The 20,936-nt window shown below is 38.7% G+C and overlaps 1 protein-coding gene across 5 annotated transcripts in view; it reads right to left on the bottom strand.

Moving 5' to 3' along the window:
* Nucleotides 1-20,936, bottom strand: part of HELZ (helicase with zinc finger) — a 90,665-nt gene that overhangs the window by 49,375 nt on the left and 20,354 nt on the right. For 4 of the 5 annotated variants that reach the window (XM_027691995.1, XM_027691998.1, XM_027691997.1 and 1 more), the window contains exons 2-11: nucleotides 19,948-20,175; nucleotides 18,058-18,094; nucleotides 14,722-14,846; nucleotides 12,491-12,547; nucleotides 11,571-11,619; nucleotides 11,103-11,178; nucleotides 7,927-8,125; nucleotides 6,440-6,547; nucleotides 5,851-6,148; nucleotides 2,358-2,625 (exon numbers count right to left, since the gene is read on the bottom strand). In XM_027691995.1, coding sequence (XP_027547796.1) covers nucleotides 2,358-2,625; nucleotides 5,851-6,148; nucleotides 6,440-6,547; nucleotides 7,927-8,125; nucleotides 11,103-11,178; nucleotides 11,571-11,619; nucleotides 12,491-12,547; nucleotides 14,722-14,846; nucleotides 18,058-18,094; nucleotides 19,948-20,157 — 1,427 coding nt within the window. In that variant the 5' untranslated portion in view covers nucleotides 20,158-20,175. The remainder of the gene's footprint in view (nucleotides 1-2,357; nucleotides 2,626-5,850; nucleotides 6,149-6,439; nucleotides 6,548-7,926; nucleotides 8,126-11,102; nucleotides 11,179-11,570; nucleotides 11,620-12,490; nucleotides 12,548-14,721; nucleotides 14,847-18,057; nucleotides 18,095-19,947; nucleotides 20,176-20,936) is intronic. The other variant, XM_027691999.1, reaches the window with a different exon arrangement.

Here is a 20,936-nt window from a genome sequence, read left to right as displayed (position 1 = left end):
TAATGACAAAAGCAAATTTATTTTCCATCAGAGCCGGTATTTTATGTTTCACAGCCTTGAGGATAAAGCTGCTCTGCAGTTCTGGTAGCACAGAAGGAGTCGTGTGTCACCTCACACACTCTTTAATGTTCACACGAGGAAATGCACAGTAAGTTCTAGTCACTCTAACCAGCTTTTCTTTTTCAATGAGCAAGAGAGAAAAAAAGAGTTTTAAAACCATCAACAGGTGTATGTAGGGCAACACTTTCCAAAATCAAACTACTCTCAAGATCAGAACATTGCTGTGCTTTTCCTCATCCAGTGTGTTTGCACTTGAAATTAAATAGCACTGGCTCCCTCATTGTTCTATTTTGTGATGTGCTTATGTGGAGTAACTTTTATAAAAGCCTCTTGAAATACTACAATAAACATGATTTAAAAGTGAAGCTCTTTGAGTCTACACAAAGTGAACTCCCTCGTAACTGAATTCAAGATTAATTTTAGAGCCACTGACACCTTCATGCAATACTCTCCAGCAGTTCCACTGAGGTGATTCCACATGAAGCTGAAAAAGTGCTTTCCTAGAAAGTGAGAAACCATCAACAGACTCCAAATCCAAGGATACACTCCATGAACTGCAGACACTTGTGTTACTCCAGTGTTGTCTTAAGAGACCATGTTGACAACTCTGCTACTCTGCCAGTTCACAAACCATTGGAGTGCAACAGCTCATCAACACTGTCACTCACAGCACCACTCCAGAGGTATTAAAACCCACTTGCACTTGTATTTCTCAGCCCATTTCTAGGCTTGCAACCCTGACACTTCACTGGAGAATACCCAGTGTGTGATCTCAGCCACAGAGGAGTGGAAATGTGTGCTGGTTTGAGCCTCGCTGCAATAAACTGGGTCAGCTACAAGATCAAAAGGATGTTTCTGACATCAACACTATCAAAACAGAAGATTTCAAGAACATTATTAACACTCACTTATAACTTATCAAGCAATAACTTACTGCTGCACCAAGCAGTCCAAAGGGGAAGCATTACATACAGGATACACTTATTTTTCCTTCATGTCTCCAGGCTTGATGCTCTTTGGTTTGCTACGAGGCAGGAGAGTGCAACTCTCCATGTGAAAATTCACTCAGCCAAAACACTGTTTATGTTTTTATCATGTTTCATAATATTTACTTTAAATCCACTTTTTTTTTTCCAAAAAAGCCTCAGGACAGTCAACCTGTTTATAAATATGTATGATGGAGTATTTCTGCATGCTGAAGAGTGTTCAAGCCTGACTCCTCCACGTGTTAGACTCCAGCTCATGAGTCTATCATGGCAGCAGTGATAAAAGATAGGAAGAAAAACAGTTCAAATACTGCCCTTCAGCTGAGATTAAAAAAAGAAATTGCATCAATTTTCTGCTTTAAAAGCATCAGAAATACAACTACTCATAGTATTTTCTTTCTAAGTTCTCCAGGGGTGATTCAGCTCTGTAGCTCCAGGAGTGGTTCTTCAGCTTAAAAAAGACATTCCTGATTTGGAACTTTCTGTAGTTGACAGAACTAAATTTGCTACAAAATTAGGCTAAAGGGGAGTTACATCTTTTTAACTTTCCATTCTGAGTAGTGCAACTACCACATGAATGCAGGCAAAATTTTTAACCTATTAAACTACATTTAAACAAAAGGCCCCATGAGGGTCTATACACAGGAATTTCACATCTTTTTCTTGCACTCCAGTTGGGTAATTTGTACATAACACCTAAAGACAGAACAAACCAAACAATGTGTACTATATGTCTTTTGTTAGGAACTTTAATTCAGAAGCTGGGTTTCAGCCTATTTAGAGAATAAATATAATGAAATCAGTTGCCACATCATTGCAGATCAGAGTTTGATCCACCCACAATTCAACCCTTTATAAAAAGATTTTATATATTCCTTTGCCATAACCTACTTTCACACAGGAACAAAAATGTAACTATTATTCATATATTTTATTCCTTTGCTATAACCTACTTTCACACAGGAACAAAAATATAACTATTATTACTGTATTTTTGTATAGACAAAAACCCAAAAATAATTATTATCCAGACATCAACAAAACCACGTAAAACAGCTGCTTAGTGCTTCAACTGTCAGCACAGACTTATATTTAGTGTTTGTTTTTAATGAATTAGCAGTAAATATAATTAACAATTATATTTGTTAAGTGCTAGTGACACCTTTACCAAACATTACCATTCCCGGGCTCGTTCAGATTCATTTCAAAAGAAACAGGAAGACTTGGTATCTCAAAGAAGCATGTAGGTTTAATGAAAAAAAGTTGCCATCTTCATTTTAGTAGGATTATTTTCATAAAGGAATCACTTACTTGCTGACTTCCTTATACTGTGCTATCTCCTCAATATAAAGGAGGTCGTGCAGCCGTGACTGATAGTTGGTCTTGGTCAGTGATTTGTCCAGGACAGATTGTGTAAAGAGCTGGTCAGCAGACAGAGGGATTTGGTATCTGGTCAGAAGGCTCTTCTCCAATTCAGTAGTTTCATTGGGCTCAAACTCTACAATAGTCTTGGAGGTGGAATCCCAACGCTTGGCCGTGGTGAGGAGCTGTTGCCGTGCGTGCATCAGGTATTCAAGATCTGGGGGTAGATACAGAACAGGGAAGGGAAGTAAATGCAAACCCCAGGTGGTTTGTTTTTATTTCAAAAAAACCAAACAAAACCAACACAACAAAACCCACTAAACCCAATCCCATTAGAGATAATGAACTAAACACAGGTAAGAGTCCCCTCTGCCCACAACAGCTTGAGCAAGTTCACTGTCAGTACTTACCATCCCTACTTTTCAGGTGAGCACAGAGAGCAACCAGGCTCTCAAGCAGAATCAGAAAATAAAGTATTCTATAGACAGCAAATAAAATTAATAAAGAAAAGCAAGGAAAGCACTTTTATTTTAATAACCACAAGCAACTTTGAAGGACTTGGCATCACAATGCGCTTTCAAAGCCTGACTGCAACATCATTTCAAAAGGATACAGCAGTGAAGAATCCTACAATACATATTATAAACTTTAGAAGGTCATAAAAAACAAGTTGATAAACCAGCTGGTAAGAAATTTGCAACATTGAAAGTTTTTTTAAAAATTCTACAGTCCCCTAATGTGTTCATTGTGCAGACAGTTGCACTACACAGCTAAAGCTATTTTGGCAGGTAAAACTTGGGGAATATGACCTAAAATTATATAAAATTAGAAAATCAAAAGGAAATTAAGTTTTCAGTACACCCTCATTTCAGGGACCACATATCATAAATGAGAAACAAAAGACCAAGCACTTGTCTACAGCCACCCAAAATATATCCATTAACACCACAAAACCACTATGACAACAGTGAATCACTTAACAGAATTGCAGTTAAAATTGCAGAGCTGAAAATATTTGGCATTTATAGTCAAGCTATGGTATCTTAATGTATTATCTCTGAGTAAGATTTAAGATAGGTATCCAGGATATCACACCAACGCTGAGAAATGCGCAAAAAACACATTCTCAAATTCAAATTAAATACTTAACATCATCTTGACTGTCTTTATTCTAAATAAGAAAAAAACCCCAGCATTTTAGCAAAAGGAATCTCAGTTCAGCTTGCCTGACTACAGGAACATGGCTTATCTTACTGGTTAATCTCATGTGTTCACTAAGAAGTCACATTTAAATATATCCCTCAAGCCTGAACCGTATCAGGAGCTACAGTTGTAGGGCAAGAAAAAGCCTGTGTTTGTGTGGTTTCTGTGTTTGAAATCACAGCACCATAAATGAAGCTTTCTCTGGTACAAAACACACCTCAGATCCCAAAAGCTCAGCAACTCTGCTGGGATTTAGTCCTTGTTTCCTGGAAGGACAGCCATTGAATTCCCAGCACTGGAGAGGCTTTCCCTGGAAGCCTCATATGAACTGTCCCTGGCACGGACTGTGCACACAGTGACCCTCTCCTGAAGAGCAGATTGTACACACTCAATGCAAAACTTCCTTCAGTTCCCTTTTTCCATTGTAAATAAAGATTTCAAAACACAGAATGGAGACTCCTCCATTAAAATATTTTAATGCTGACCTTTCATTCCTGCCCAGACATCCAGGCAGGGCCCTGAATTACATGAAAATGTAGAGACCTCGGGCATCTTTCTGTTAGAAAAGCATTTCCACCAGATCTTAATTCATGTATGGCAAAAGCAAAAGAAACTATGGAATTGGACACACATCCAATGCTCCTTAGATGACAGAGCAAAAAGCCCAGGATTCTGTCCTTAAACACCTCAACACTTGTCATTTGAAATAAATATTAGCAACGACCTGCTTGAAGCCTTCAGCATCCCTCTGCACACAGACAAGCAGTATGGGAAAGGAAATATCAGTAACTGATGCTGGAGACACTTCATCCATCACCTTCCCATGGAATTCAATTGACTGTTCCTGGGGTCACTGTGGTCAGGAGTTGGTTTTAAACAACAAGGCCCCAGACCACAGATCAGTTTGACAGTAACTCTGACTTTGCAAATAAGTCATGGCTTGTTCCCCTTGATCTTGAACAGCTTTACAACAAAAGGACTGTCCTCCAGCAGCTCAGTGTCCTGGGAAGCCTGTCAGCTGGGATTACCCACATGCTACGTGGAGATCATGGAATAGCTCCCGAAAACACCACGGCCTTGCTGCTCCTGAGCAGCTTCTCCTTGGCAGAGCAACATTCTCTGCTTCAAGAGACATCACAACGTGCCCAGTCTGTCTGCAAGGACCTGGGTCATCTGCAAAGATCCCTTCCTGCTCTTTGGCATTTGCTATTTACAGTTTCCTTCTGTTAATGCTGCAAATGTTAATCTGTTAACATGAAAATAAAGGCCAGGAATAGAAAACTGCTGTCTTCTCAGCTTCATCTTTTTCCCTTCATTCTCCCTTTTCCTCTTCTTTCTGCTTAAATCCCAGTGCTACAATTCTGTTTCTTTGGTGTTTGTATCTCTCAAATTTTCACTAGAAATCACCACCCTGTATCCCACCCCCTGGCCTGCTGCCAAGTGACACAGTGACCTATATTTAGCTCTCTTAAACCATAAATCAAAGTGCTGCCTTCTTCTTTGCACCTCTTCACACATCTTTCGATTTTCTGACATTTTTCTCAAACTGGAGTTATTTCAGGTTGGAACTGAGAGACACAGATCACTTTAATAAACAGAATACAAGCCTGACAGTAACTTGTAGCTTTTTTTTTTACTTGAAAACACAAATATAGTTACACTTCCTTTACATCTTTCAAAATTCGTGTCAACAGCAAATTATTGAGTTGCAAGCCTACACTTGGCCTCTTGCCTTTGACAATCCTTGTCAGACATTGCAAGGGAAGAAAAAAATACAAATCAACTTCTCAGATAGTTAGTTTTATTTACTGGATTAAGTATCAGGTGTATTCTTAAACAGAAATGTTTCATTTCTCTACTGACCTTTTCCTACGTGTTTAATATTTTCATCAATTGAAGAATGATTATAAAAACACAAACATGTTTTATAGAGGCAGAACTGCCAGTGCTGTCTTTGGACAAACACCAAACCAGAAACTCCCAGCATTTTGATAATATTTATCATATCCTGACACAGAGTAAGTCATATTCCAATTATCTGCCTTATTTAGACCCTCTGAAGCTTTTGTCCACTCTTTATATTCATATATACAGTGAACGTACAGTACATCCAAGTACAGTACAGTACAAGAGATCCACAAGCTGTTAACACAGATGCTGTTCTGCCCAGAAATGTGGAAAGAGATGGCATGAAACATTTCCACTACTGAAAAAAAGCAAAAAAGTTTTGCTACATTACCTTCAGTTGAAGCAGCATCAATCATCACTCGTTGCATGAGGACCGGTTCTAACCCAAAGTCAAACACCACAGTCTGGCGAAAAGTTCCAAAGATTTCTGTGTTGAAGGCTATGCTGACTTTGTATATATAATGATCTATTCCATTCTGGACCATCTTTCCTCCTATCCATTCCTGACAGTTTTCTGGGACTTCTTGTGACACCTGGGTCGTGCTGTCTCCAGCAGATATTGCAACGATACTAAAATGTGGCCGATGGGCATCGTAAAGCAAGGCCACTCGATAGAGCATTCTTGCAGGCTGGAAAAGAAATGCAGGGGTTGAAATGCTGAAATTATTTCAGGAACATCTGCCTTTGCAATCAAATAAAGAGAGCTCATAAGAACTTTCAACTTCTCAGGGCAGCTACAGGTCCTGCCTGATTTCCAGAAATACGTAGTCACCAGAGCTGCTGGGAAAAGAGACAGAGAGGGGAGGGTGCTGGGAAGTTTCTCTATTTTAAGAATGATGCAATTGAAATCTTAATTGCAAAAGGTTGTGAGTTGCATTCTAGTCATTACTGACTTAATTTCAGAAGATAAGTAGTCCTACCTTACATGTGAGAGCAAATGTCCATGTCTGATGAGACTTTTTGGTGGTGACAGTTACCGACAGCTCGGGGTTATGTTCTACTCTCACTCCTTCTACACATTCACTAAGCTAGATTAAAAGAAAGAGAAGATAACATTAAAGTTCTACAGGCAGCATCAAAATACAAACATTCAGGGAAAGGTAGTATTTTTTCACAGAAAGTAGAAAGAATTAGATTGTGCAGGATTGCTGCAAATCCTGTGCAGGAATTAATGTAAATATGTGCTAATTCAGAGACAAGCAAGTCAAATTTACTACATCATACTCTGTCAGTGAAGAACGTAACCATTTAAGGACAATTAACTGCAAGATTTGATTTTCAATACCCAACATAATTGTAAATGTTTAAAGTAGAACAAGACTTCATCTGGAAAGAAAGATCTGTGATACAATGAGGCCCAGAAGAACCCAGATCTCACTGACATCACTGAGGCACCAGGAAGTAGAATCAGGCTTTCTACTCATCAATGCATTTTGCAGAAAATCCACTTTTCCCAGATTCTGATCAACAATAGATAGACTGAAAAACTCCTTGGGATCAGTGGTAAGCAGAGCTGGTCGAATGCCATAAAAAACATTCTTTGGAATTCCAAAGAGCTGCTAAGTTTGATCATATCCATATCCCACACTCCTTGGTATTCAAAGTCTTTTGAACATTTGGGGGATTGGCTGGTCTGCATCCAAGTGCCTGCAGCTGCAGGCAAAGAAAAGGAGCCGTGCACAAGCAAGAACATTCTCCTCTGAGTCGTGAAAGCTTCATCATTCCCTGTTCTCCAGTTTAAAAAATCATAGAATCACAGAATCATAGAATCAGCTGGGTTGGAAGGGACCTCCGAGATCATTAAGTCCAACCCTTGATCCACTCCCACTGTGGTTCCCAGCCCATGGCACTGATGCCACATCCAGTCTCTTCTTAAAAACCTCCAGGGACGGAGAATCCACCACTTCCCTGGGCAGCCCATTCCAATGGCTGATCACCCTCTCTGGAAAGAAATTCTTTCTAATATCTAACCTAAACCTCCCCTGGCACAACTTGAGACTGAGCCCTCTTGTCTTGCTGATCGTTCCCTGGGAAAAGAGACCAACCCCCCCTGGCTCCCCCCTCCTGTCAGGGAGTTGTAGAGAGTGAGGAGGTCTCCCCTGAGCCTCCTCTCTCTCTACAACTCTCTACAAGTCCTGCCACATCATCAAGGAACAGGAACAACATCTGGGACTTGGCTGACACATCCTGCCCCAGGAATAGTGAATATGCAAAATGAACCCACAAATCAGTCTAAGTCTCTGGGACCTCTGCAAGAAGACCCAGGGCAGGATGCAAAGGGCAGCAAATCGCTTGGACAATTCCTCAGTGAGGAGAGATTCGAGCAGCTCTGATCCCAAGGGCGAAACCCAGGCTCAGCTGCCAGCTTTAAACACGAGCACAGAGGGAAGGGGGGTGTTTTCCTCACCACTTTCTCAGGGGATAACGAATTCATCCATTTCTCAATCAAGGTTTCCATGTAACTGCCCGAGCACTGTTTGTTTTCCTTCTGCTGCTTTAACCGGATGAGGCGGGAGGCGTAGCGCTTCTGCCACTCCGTCAGCTCCTCCTGGGAATGTGCTGAAGTACACTGGGCACCATACCTGCAGATCCCCTGCTCTAAAAATCTACAGAGAACAAGAAAAAAACCATTATGCCTTGAAGTTTCTCGGTCCCCAACTGAAAAAAAAAGAAACTTATCAAAATTTAACAAAATTTTACTTGTAAAGTCAGAATATTCTTTAAGTCTCTCTCATAGAACTAAAGGCAGTTTAGTTCATATGAACTAAAATATATGTAGAATTTTGTAGGAGAGGCAGCAGCTTCTCTTACTGTAAAGCCCAGAAAAGTGTATCAAATTTCTTAGAAATGTAAGGGGACAAAAGTCTTAAGAAATTTCCAGCCTTAAAGGAAAAAGAATCAAGTGTTTGTACAGCAATTAACACAAGGAGATCACAGACCCCCCCTGAAATGATTTGGCACTGTATTAATATGCATAAACCCCCAGTTAATCAGGGGCAAAGGAAAATGTAGCATAATTTCTTCCAGTGCTTACATTATTAGCTGATAAAAACTCATTCAGCAGCTTTTCCTGGAGCAACAGTGACATCACATGGTCCTTTCTAATAAATACACCTACACAGAAATCATCTCTCAAGGAAAAGGTTTAATTCTCTTCTCTGGAAAGGGTGTATCAGTCTAAAAGCATTTTTAACCTTGCAGAATTTGTTAAAGAAACACACTTTTCATTTAGTGGCATGTGCTGATGCATGAAATTAATGATATTCCAACTGCCTTTATACAATATAAGCATTCTTGTTCTCAGAATTTATTGCAACTCTGGACAAATGACTGTATAACTCGGGGACTATTTTTATAATTTAACTTTGTATTAAAATTATAAACCACAAGACAGCAGCTGCAACTTTATGGTTCTTCAAAACTGAAGCACTTTAAAAACAGGTGGCAAAATGACATAGGAGTGGAGGGTTTAAGTTCTGAAGGTACTAAGAAATAGTTGGATATATAAAATAAAATCAGGCCAGGAGGCTGTTTTGTTTTGTTTTGCAAAAGGAAACTACAAAAACTTAATGCAAGCATCACATTTATTATAAATAAAGCCCGGCAGGATGATTTCTGTGGGGATATTAAGTTCATAGAAACTCTGTAAACATAACTATATTTGAATTTCATGTGTATATCTATGAATATAGTTATATTAAGAACCTCTCCCTACAGTGATGAGTTACTGTAAAAAAGAAAGGATGCACCAAAAGTACATTAATAGAGCAAGTCAGGGCCCCACATCACTGGTGAAGTCAAAAGGGGACCAGTGACTGAACAACCTTTCCACAGTATGTGGGTTATACAGTGTAACATGAATTAAAATGTGAACTTTGAGCTAAAAACCAAATAACACCTGACTGTGACACAAAAACCTTGCAGCACAAGTACCTGGATATCCAGGCCACACTTGTATCATTGGTTATAATTTGATTCAGCATTCATTTTTTCTTTAAGAGATGTATTTAAAGGTTTGCATGCCCAAATTGTAACTAAAATAAGCATGATATATAACACCATGTTACTAAATGCCTTCTTGAGCTATGTTTCTTAATATATTTTAAATTCAAATATTTTTCTTGGTAGTCCATTTCAATACTTTTACTGTAAATTTTCCAATTCACCATTACATTAGAATGCTACAGTACAATTATGATTTTCATGGCCCAAATAGAATGCAAGCACAAAAAACTGCTGACCTATTCCTATTAGTTACATAGCAGATTTAAAATCAATTGGGTTTCCTTTTCTTTATTTAGTAGGAAAGCACATTACTTTAAAATTTGTCATCATTATACAAGTTTTCCAAGTTCTCATGGTTCATATTTTTAACACACACCTTTTTTCTCTCATTTTTACTGTCTTATTTAATATCTCCTGCAATTCCATACCTTCATTATCTGGAATAAATATGCTGCACTCCTACTGCTTTATGGCACACAGGGGAAAAATAAACCAGAGCTTCAAAAATTCATATTCAGCACCTGGAACTGCCTCCTCAGAAGGAACTAAAATCTTTAGTCCATGATCAGAATGATCCTGTTCACAGGGATTTGCTGAGTAAGGCCCATCCTGCTCACTGTAAGGGTTAATTAACAGTGTGCAGAAAGCTCATTACAGCTTCAGTGGAAAAAGGTTTCACAGCAATGGCTGGAAACATGGTAAAGATGTTACTCAACAAAAGATCACCACAAAAATTGCAAATATCTGCTTTTTTAAATTTTGCTGAATGAGCACTGGGCATGATAAGAGTCAACAAGAGTTGCCAAGATTTAGCACCTCTAGAAAATCTTGCCAAAAGCAGCTCCAATTCAGCGATTCAGTCTTGTCATTTAAAAAGCAGGTCAGAGTCCTGCTCGTGTTTGGAAAATAATTTATTTGCATTAGTTACATAAATGGCAAAATCAAGTGCATAATGATGGTTCTTCTCCACATATATTAATACAGTTTTATGTAAGCAATGACAATTAACAACACAAACTATAGGCAATATTGACCAGAGAGGACAAGGAGAAACTCCAATATAAGCCAATCAATCTTCTCTGTGTATTTGAGTTCATGCAAAAGGGAAATAATGAGATCTGAGGAAAATTCTCTTTTTTTTTTTTAATGTGAAGTAGAAGGCCATCTATCAACAAAGTCCATTTATCTGAAGGCAGCAGCCTGTCCACTGCCAAAGCACATCTCACTCCAGTCTGCTTACACTGCTGTCGGGGGAACTTCTCACACCTCGGAGATCATCCAAATTAGAAAAGGGGAAAAAAGACAGCTGCTGACCTGTCACTAGCAAAAAAGGTCCTCAAACCACTGTATTATGAAAACTGAATAAACTGAAGTGCTTCTGGATAAACTGAAGTGCTTCTGGATAAACTGAAGTGCTTCGGGATAAACTGACCCTTCCAAAAATCTGTGAACGGATCGACTCCAGTTCTAACAAGTACCTTCATTTGCCTGACCTCTTAATCATTCTGTCAGCAGCTAAATAAAAGAGGAAGCATTATGATTTCCCTGGAGAATGTCAGTATAAAGCAAAGACTTTACCTTTTACACAGGGTATATTCCTCACTGCTGGTGACGCCCCGGGGAGGAGGGCGGAACTGCCAACCATCCCGGGACCCTGCGGGAGGAGAACGGGGTTACTTCTCCAATTCCCAAGTATTTCTCAGTCAGAGAATAACAGGGAACTGTACCTCTAAACACCAACCCAAAGTGTATCTGAACACAAGCAAAATTATCCCAATGCAAATTAATTTATAATCCCCAACAAACTCAATTAGAGAAGGTTTCGAACAGAGCAGGCTCTGACACAGCACTGATCAATAAATAACCTTCTGCCTCCAAATTCAATGCTGACATAATTCTACTGAGATAATTCTACTTCAGCCCCTGGGGCTCATCACAGTTGTCAAGCCCTTTTTTTTTTGCTTTTTGCCTGCCATGCAGCACTGAGCATTCAGCAGGACCCAAGTCTTCCCACCACAAAACGAAGGAGCTGTAAAGCTGAGTTACCTTCTTCTAAATCTTCTACATGATACCCTGATGGGACTTTACCAGCTGCCTACAATTAGAGAAAAAAAAGCCCACAGTTATGAAGGAACACAAAAAACCAATTTCATCGACAAGAACTGCTGTCAAAATGGGTTTTAGAGCAACCAACAGAGAAATATCAATCAATCAGAAGTCTGAAATCACCTCCAGTCACAAACTGGAGTTCAGGTTAACCCAACAACTGGATTGCAGCCCTTGAGAACAGGAATTCTGATGAGAACAGGAATTCTGATGAGAACAGGAATTCTGATGAGAACAGGAATTCTCACAGGAACACCAAGTCCACTCATGGTTAGAGGAAAATTTTAGAGATTTTTACAAGACCAAATTCCACCCTGTGATCAATTTAATGGGGACTGCAGGGAGTTTTTAAAAGGCCAAAAGTCTGAACTGCATTGATAGGTCTTTCAGACTTGAATCTACATTAAAAATAATGCCCAAATCAATGACAAAGTGAAAAAAAAAGAAAAGGGGGAAATTTCATCAATAGACATGACAATTTGACCTCTTGTAGGAAAAAAAAAAAAAAGAAAGGTATTTATGTGGTTAAACCCTTTCTTAAGTCACGTTTATTACTTCAGAATAGTTTCCGACAGAGAAAAATAGGATAAATAAATAAATAAATAATGCGGATCTAAATGCTTTAAATTCTTGCTACTTCGAGAGAGTCAACAACCTATTAGCATCATTCTCTATTTTCTCACACATCCTGCAAGACTGTGATGACAAAAGCTCCTGAAGAGATGGGTGGGTAAGGACTGACAGAGCAGTGGAAACAAGAATGTTTGAACCGGTGTGTTCCCAGTGGGACACACAGGAACCAGCCTTTCAGCTGGCTCAGGTACTGCTCATTATCTCCCCAAGAATATGCTCATTATTACCTCTGTTTCAGCAAGAAGTGTTTTCAGTCGTGTCAGATCTTTAGTTACCATCCCGTTCTGGGGGGGAGAAAGAGCATTAATTTATTAGTTAATTCATCATTTATAACGTTTCACATAAAACCTTCATATGCATTAAACCACGGAAGCCAAGTTCATTTTTCCCCACAACACCAGGAGAAGGGGAAGGAGGAAAATTGAGTTTGACTTAAAACACCAATTTTAAAAGACATATTACATAACACTGAGCAAACATTATGGTGAAAAAGGGAATTCTAAGTGGCCAAAACCAGCACTAGACCTACAGCAAGTATCAATACAGGACAATGCAGGAAAGCACCACATTTAGAACAACTTTTGGGAAAAAAATAAATACTATGGTTACTAAAATACTTCAGGATCTAAAGAATTAATATGATAATCCTTCACTGCTGTTGCAGTGATGGATTCACGTCTTAAGGATTCATGTCTTCAGATCTCAAGGATTTACTTCACAGATCACTGATTTCTACAGTTCCATAACTCTTCCTGCTCTGATGTAGACTGTAATTTTTGGAGTTTTCACTAAAAAGCAAAGATTAGCATAGTCAAGTATATCTGAAGTAAAAATCTTTCAGAATTGAATTTATCTGAAATACATAGCTAAGTGTAACAATTTCACACTCATGGAAGTCAAAACTTTGATTAAAGGAACCCAGACCTGTGGGGTTTATTTCAATAAGCTCTTGCAGAAATTTAATTAAGTGCTACTACATTTATTAGACTTCTCCAAGTTTTGACTGTGCTACTGAGCAGCAGAAATTACTCTTTGCTGAAAATTTCCACACTTAACAATTCTCACACTCAGGTCTTTTTGCAAAATGATTTTTCACTTCTCCAGCAGAAAGCTGAAAATTGAACCTGTTGAGCTTAGAGGTATTAGAGCATAAAAATGTTACCAAGAATCATTCTCTTAAGTCACTGGAGAGGGCACTGGATGGATTCCAACTATTCAATAAATTGATTCCAAAACTTAGTTTCATTTCTTCTCTCAGACAATGGCACAACTCAGTAAATCAGTTGCTGACTTTAATATTCCTACTGAAAACAACTGTGTCTAACAACCTAAAGCTTGTAAAAACCTCTCAAACTCTGCTTTGGGATGACACTCTGGAATCCTATACAAAGCTACCTTTATTTGCACAACAACAGCTCCAAACAAGGGCACTGTACATTCCCTGCAATAAGGCTATTTTACTAATTTTTCCTGAAGGCAAGTTTCCTTCAACCTCACCAGGAATTTTTCAATGAAGCATTTTTTTCATTGGAAAACACCAGCTAAACAAAGAAAAAACCCTTTTCTTTATGTAAAAATAGCCAGTGGCTGGAGGGGGGAGGGAATTCAGGATATACACCAGACAAACAAACAGAATTCCAAAAAACAACCTACTAATTCAGTTAAGCACCAAGAGACTGCAGACATGATCCAGCTTAAGGTAATAAGGTTCTCCTACAACAGTTTCTAATGTCACTCCCACCTTCCTCTGGGTCTGACCAGAGCTGCTCCTGCCTCTGCTCTCACCATGTTTCTGGTTTTAGCATGACCAGCAGTTCATGGGGATGAACTGCCTATTTAATCCAGATCACAGAAATAAAAAGAACACTATTCTTTAGAGACTTATATGTGTCCTGAATTTTCCCCATATGAGTCAGAACAGTTACTTACATAGATGGGGTTAAAAGCACCTTTACAAGTTTTAACAGTTCAAGGGTAAAGTAGAAGCTTTGAACTTAAACTTTTATCTTCATCTGGAAATGCAAAGCTTTTTTTCTTCCTGAAAAGCTTTTAACATCTCACAACTTATCATGGGCCAGTTATTTAAAGGTCCAATCAGCATTTTTTCTGCTTTATTAGCTAAAATTCCTGAAGTCCTACAAAATGGGATCAGGTGCAACTCAGAAAAAGTCCATCGCACAAACATGCAACTTATTTTGCATTCCCTGAGGATTTAGGGCCAACAATGAAAAAATTTTTCAAAACCCTACCAACTCTGAAACCCTGGTAATGCAACAACCTGGCATCCTGCCGACATATGTGTGCCCATATATTTGTCTTTTTTTCCTGCAAATCATTTTTTTGTTGCGACCTGCCAATCAACCACACGTTCGGAAGTTTGTTATTAAACACATCTTTCAAAAAAGGGAATACAAAACTGTTTTTTTAAATTAGATAGACTGTAGAAAAACCCACTTACCAGTGATTCCCCCATCAGTGATTTGGAAAGAACATTAGACACAATTTGCAGCTTCCCTTTGAGGTGCATGCAGCAGAGCACTGCACGGAAAGGTCCATCGCCCTTGGCCAGCCCCTCTCCCAGCACTGCAACACAAATCAGTGACCATCAGCTTCATCACACCACAAAGTCAAATAGATAGTTTTCCTTCACCTTTAACAGGAAAATAAAGTCTGAAGCTTGGGTTGAATCCATGGAAAGACAACTGCTGGATGTAAATTAAGTATTACTTGCTCTTGTCTAACAGTAACTTGAAACTTGTCTCCCACCGTCTAAGAAATGCTGTACATGAGCTCAAAAAAGGTTGTCATGTTTACATGCTAAAATAGACATACATTAAATATGGGAAGGGTAAATTCAAATATCTGACATAGACACAAAGGACCTCCTCTTACAGAGAGGGTGAAAAAGAAATAGCGACCAACAACCTCTAAATAACACAAACATGCTCAGGAAGATCCATTCATGCTCACAAAAAACATGCCCTGGCGTTTCCAAAAATAGCCAACCTCCTCGTGGGCAATTCCTGCTCCTTTAAAAGGGCTTTTATTCACTTAATGCTGTGAAGTGCAGGATATAGGAAGGATTTTGTGAGACCAGAAACGTACAGGCTCCACGTAACAGAAAACTTTCCTAATGCTTCCTAGCACTGGGTCACACACAGACACTTTCCTTGACACTTCCAAGAGGGACAGGATTTATTTCACAGCACAGACGTGCTTCAGACAAGCAGGAACAACACTTAATCACATATATTACCTGTCCAGAAAATGAAATGCCAGGGTGCTAAAAAGCTGGCAAGCTAAGCATGTGAATTGAAAAGAAAGCTGGACAGTTGTTTAAAATTAGGGAATTATACAATAACTCTTATTGCAGGCAACATCAACATCTGTGTTTATGCTGCTACTCATGCAGATGCAAAGAGCCCCTCTTAGTGCTAACAGGAATTTCACATTCACCACAACTTCAGGATTACATCTTAGAATAATAAATCAGAACTCCTCACTCCACAGACGTTCACATGAAGGAAAGACTCTGAAAAAACCAACCCCACGGAACATTTACATAAAAACAACTCGACATCTCCTCAAACTGCAATGGTAACTAAACCCCGCTCATGAAGTGCCTCCAAGATTAGTCTGAATTCACCACTCTGACAGTACTGACCACATTTCCAAAAATAGAACTGAACTTCCCAAATCAGAAGCAGCAGAGCCAGAAATAGCTCCAACGTGGCTGACAGTTTGCTATTTTCATCTCACAGATTAGATCTCCAATTATGAGATTTCATATCATTAACTGCATAACACCACCCAGCTAAAACATACAGTTGCACATGAAAAGTTGCAACCCTTTAACCAGGGTCTTTTGGTAAAGATTTGTGGAATAATTTAACAGATTGTAAGTTATCCTCATTCTCAGCACACTGCAAAAAACATGTATTTCTCCAGCTATTCCAAAATGTACTGATCATTCAAGTTCAAATAAAACTGTCATAGCTGTGCAACATATCAAGTCTTGTAATAAGACTGAAAAGCAGCTTAAATAAAGCTTTGCCTATTATAAAAAAACCTGTGCATATCAGGCAGTCCATGCTAAGCTTGTTTCTTCCCAAGGATATTTCAAACATAAAACCAAAACTAAGACCTTCTGGGATCATAAATGCAGGTAGTCTAAATGTCAGATGCTGGGCTACAATTGATGATGAAGAACCACAACCAAATCATTCATTCATATATTCATAAAAACATGGTGTGCATGTATACATATATGTATATATATATATATATAAACACATACACAACATTTTTATATACATATACAAATATGGCATTAGTAAGCTGAAAAATGTCCCCAGTTTTAGATCTGGAAAAAAATACCTACAGAAGATGCTGGTGTGATTAAACTGGGTGCTATTTCTTTGTCATTAATATATATTTAAAAGCTGGTTTTTCCACTTAATTAAAAAAAAAAAAAAAGTAGAGATCAGTGGTCCTGTTCCACCCACTTCTCTGCCCGTCCAGTGAGAGATGACAGCAGTTACCATGACAGTTCCTTTGAGATCCTGACAACTGCCACACATGCCAAGAAAAAGTCCCACAGCTGAATGTCACCCCTGTGACAAACCCATCAGAGCTCATCAATGAGAACACTATTCATTAAACAGCATTTCCCTCCTACCTCCTTTAACCATCATTCAGCTTTCCATATGCCTTTTATTTGCCACCATGAAAGACAACATTGAGGTTAGTCAGAATATTAAACCCTTATATATCGACACTTGAAGCTTTAAAAAAAAATCTCAGGCTATTTTAAGAATGGTACTGATTAAGTGATGTTCAGCCCTTTTTAATCTCTTAAACTTTAATTTTATACCTACAGAAAGCAAGTTTATTTTTCTCAGTTGAGTTCTATGGACCTTCACCAGCAGGCTGCAGAGCCCCACGAATTCCCCAAACTATGACCTGACTATCAATGAAGACAAATACATTAAAAAAAAAACCCAAAACAATATGAAAACCACAAAGCCAGAAAGTAACAATTTAAAGATTATCATAGCTAGCACAGGAATGTCAGAACAGTGGATCACAGTCTCTGTAACTGAATTGTGATCTGAAAAAATTTCCTTTAACGTTCAAGAGTAGTTAAAGAACTAAAAACTAAAAGGTGGGATCTACCCACCTTTTCTTTCCAAATCTAACTGATAAACTCTGTTCCAGTGCTTTCCAAACTCAGCAAGTTCTCAGTGAATTCTGAATCACTTGCATTATACATGAACAACACAGATTAGGAAGGAGGGTTAATTCCTTTAAAAATACCCCAACTGAACAAGGCAGTGAAACAGGAAAGGCTCAACTTCAATGTGACATGTGCACATCTGGAAGCTTTAACAAATAGGAATAAATGTAAGTACATCATCTTGATTTTCTCTGAATCAAATCCCAAATGCAAACCAAAATATCCACCCTGTCCCTTGGAAGAAAGGCAGAACAATCAGCTGCTTTTATCCTCACAAGAATCCTGACACTATCAGCTCATCCTACATTTGGGTACTAAAATATCTATTAGCCCAAATAGCACCAAAGACAGATATTTGAGTTCTGGCACTTGGGGAAGAGTTACAAAATAGTGAGATCTCTCTTTAAGGGAAAAAAAAAATTCATAAAGCAGATACATAATTTTAACTAGGAAAAAAACCCACTATTAGCAAACTAACAAATCTGGGCATCAGTTTTAAAAATTCAGACAACTGACTGCAATTCAAACACTAGGTAATAAAAAAAGAAATAAGCATACCATGCCTACAGTCTTCATCTGCTTGCCCATACTTTTTCTGAAAGGTAAAACATGAAAAGTTTAAAAATAGCATTATTCCAGTTAGCATAAACATCTACATGCTTGAATTACAAGTTTCTTCAAACTTTTTAGAAACCATTACCTTGTCTTTTCCTGGGTGGAACATGTAAAGAACATAAGTCACACGTCAATTATAATATAATTCATTCTTAGAATGCTGATTTTTTCTCAAATTCTTCAGCAAAAGGACATTTTAAAAGAGGAACATGAATGGGCAAAGGTGTGTGTTTTATATGTTTGTAGGTGGCTCACACCACTTAGGAAAAAAACACAAAACTTAACTTTCTAGCCACTGATTGTTTTTTTAAAACTTGCACTAATATGGTTCTATTTATTTTTTTTAAGGTATGTATATTATTTTACTCTGTCTTAAAGTTTTACTCTGTGATTTTAAAGATTATTTCATTCAGTAAAACAAGAAGGAAAATTTGGATTGTTTTCCTCTTTTTCTTTTAAGCCTTTACATATCTATATAATTCATGTCTTCAGTAGGAAGGGTTTGATTCCAGGTATTTTTCTAAAGTCCCTGCAATAATATCATTCTGATGAACATCCAGATAGGAGCTTCACAGGATTTTCAAAGAGTGATATCAGAAATGCATTAAATACTCTAAAGCACCAACCTACACATTGGCTTATGTGAATAATTTTGAGAAGTCAACTCTGTAGTAACACAACTTCCATTAGGAAAACCAACTTTAGTTATCTCTGAATCTCTTCCCTGAGGAGCCATAAGAAAGGTGGCCTCTTAATTTAAGAGGTTCCCCAAATCTTGTTTTGCACACTCAACAGTCCAATTCAGCTATTTATTTAAAGAATGCTCAAAAACACTCCCTCATCACACAGGCAAGATTCATCTTAAAGCTGCCCAGGAAGATTTTAGGACTTGGCCAAACTTCTTCCACCTGGGCTGAAACTGCTCCCACTCAATAAGTGAAGATTTGGGGGGGACAAGGCCCCTGTAAATCTGTAATAACATTTCCAGACAGGTAAGAAAAAGCAGGTTGTAGGTTTATTCTTAAGCACTGTAAAGTCCTTTCCTTTAAGAAACTGTAGCTCTGATGCTTTAAAGGAAGGACATGAATTTGGCAACGGGAAAACCTGTAATTCAGGGTTATGCCTCTTCTTGCCTTGCATTTACAAACCTTTACAACACCCCAGTTTTCACATTTCCACTAAAAATCAGCCAGAATCTAAAAGTTCCATGTTTCACCAGCTATGCTCTAGCCTAGCACTGCAAAGCAAGTAGAGGATCAAGAATTAAAAGACTAATGTTGCTAAATTGGGTATGAACCACCAGCTACCTGGATTTTGGCGTTTCTTAGCTTCGTTTTTTAAGTGTTTATACTTGCAGAAAGTTTCATTTCATGCTCTTTAAAGATCAGGTAATTTGGTATGTAATTCAGCATAGCATACAAACATAATACCCTAAACCCCAGATATTTTTTAAAAAATGTTTAAAGTCTTTTTTTCATTTGTGATTGAGACCCAAACTGATATTTTTCTTCACTTGTTTAGAGAACTGTGATTGAGACCCAAACTAAGTGGTTTAAAGTCTTTTTTTTCATTTGGGATTGAGACCCAAACTGGTATTTTTCTTCACTTGTTTAGAGAACTGTGATTGGAACCAAACTAAGTGGTTCCAATCCTAAAAAATAAACAGATCAGGGAAAACTACAAGAGAGAAGCCTCGTACGTGCTTTAGCAAGAGGGATCCTGTGGCAAACAACCAGGCCAATCACAGGAAAACTTGGAATTTTATTCAAATCTCCATGATGCGTTTGATTGTTCTTCCCAGTTCGCCAGATACTATGAAAGAGTCACACTCACAAGTTGTAAAAAGGAAGCAATTCTATACAGCAGAGTCTCGATTTTGATGCGGTCGATTTGTGCCTGGCAGGGCTCCGGGAGGTGAGCTGGGGGGAACTGGCTGAGGGCAAGGAGAGCCTCTGTGCAATGCTTCACTGCCACTTCATAATCCTGCTGCTTAAGGGATTCACATGCTTGTTCACATGACTTCTCTGGTCTTCTGTCTGCCATGACTCAGGGACAGAACTCCTAGAGCGGGGCAGAGGGGATGATAAAACGTTGGTTAGCTGGGTGATGGCACTGCCGACTTTGCCAACCAACTGCCACTCCCGCCTCGAGGTGCCCTGGATCACATCCCCCTCGTGCTGTGCCACTCACATCTCCTATCCCAAGCTCCTCACTAACTCATCTCTTCCCAGCCTTTCCTCCTTCGCTCCCAGCTCTCGGTTTGGATTCTAATTCCAGAAGGTATTTAAGCCCACGGCTGATTTTAAGGATGTGGTTTCAAATGTTCGAGTCAGCGTGGATTTAAAGCACTCAGAGGCTTTTGGGTCTTGAATGGCAACATGAGCTTTGCTTTGGAAGGAACATAACTCATCCCCCACCTGCTCTGTCTCCAAGCCATGTACTCCACAACACTTTTCCAAACTTCTCTCCTACACTCAGGAGAAGGAGCCACTTTCCCTGGGTGAAGCACAATGGAGATGGACAAGGAGGAATGAGAAGGACCGGGAGATCAACAGCAAAGCAACCACTTATCTCTTCCTTCGGTTGGTTTATTCACATCTTAGGAAACCTAGATACCCCTGGCACACCAACACAACTTCTTAAATCATTTTAAAGTAAATATTTGGGGGGATTGAGACAGTTATAATAAAAATCTGTATACAGACAGATGTATCTGCCAATAAACTGAGACAAATGGTTATCCACATCTGAACCACCAGGAGAAAAGCAAAGCACTTCTATAATCCCTATCCACATTCTCCCTTCATTAACATAATATTTAA

The sequence above is a fragment of the Neopelma chrysocephalum genome, unplaced genomic scaffold (genome assembly GCF_003984885.1).
Source record: "Neopelma chrysocephalum unplaced genomic scaffold, ASM398488v2 Primary Assembly neopelma1_84, whole genome shotgun sequence".
NCBI classification, from domain to species: Eukaryota; Metazoa; Chordata; class Aves; order Passeriformes; family Pipridae; genus Neopelma; species Neopelma chrysocephalum.
This window is presented reverse-complemented; position numbering and strand designations above follow the sequence as displayed.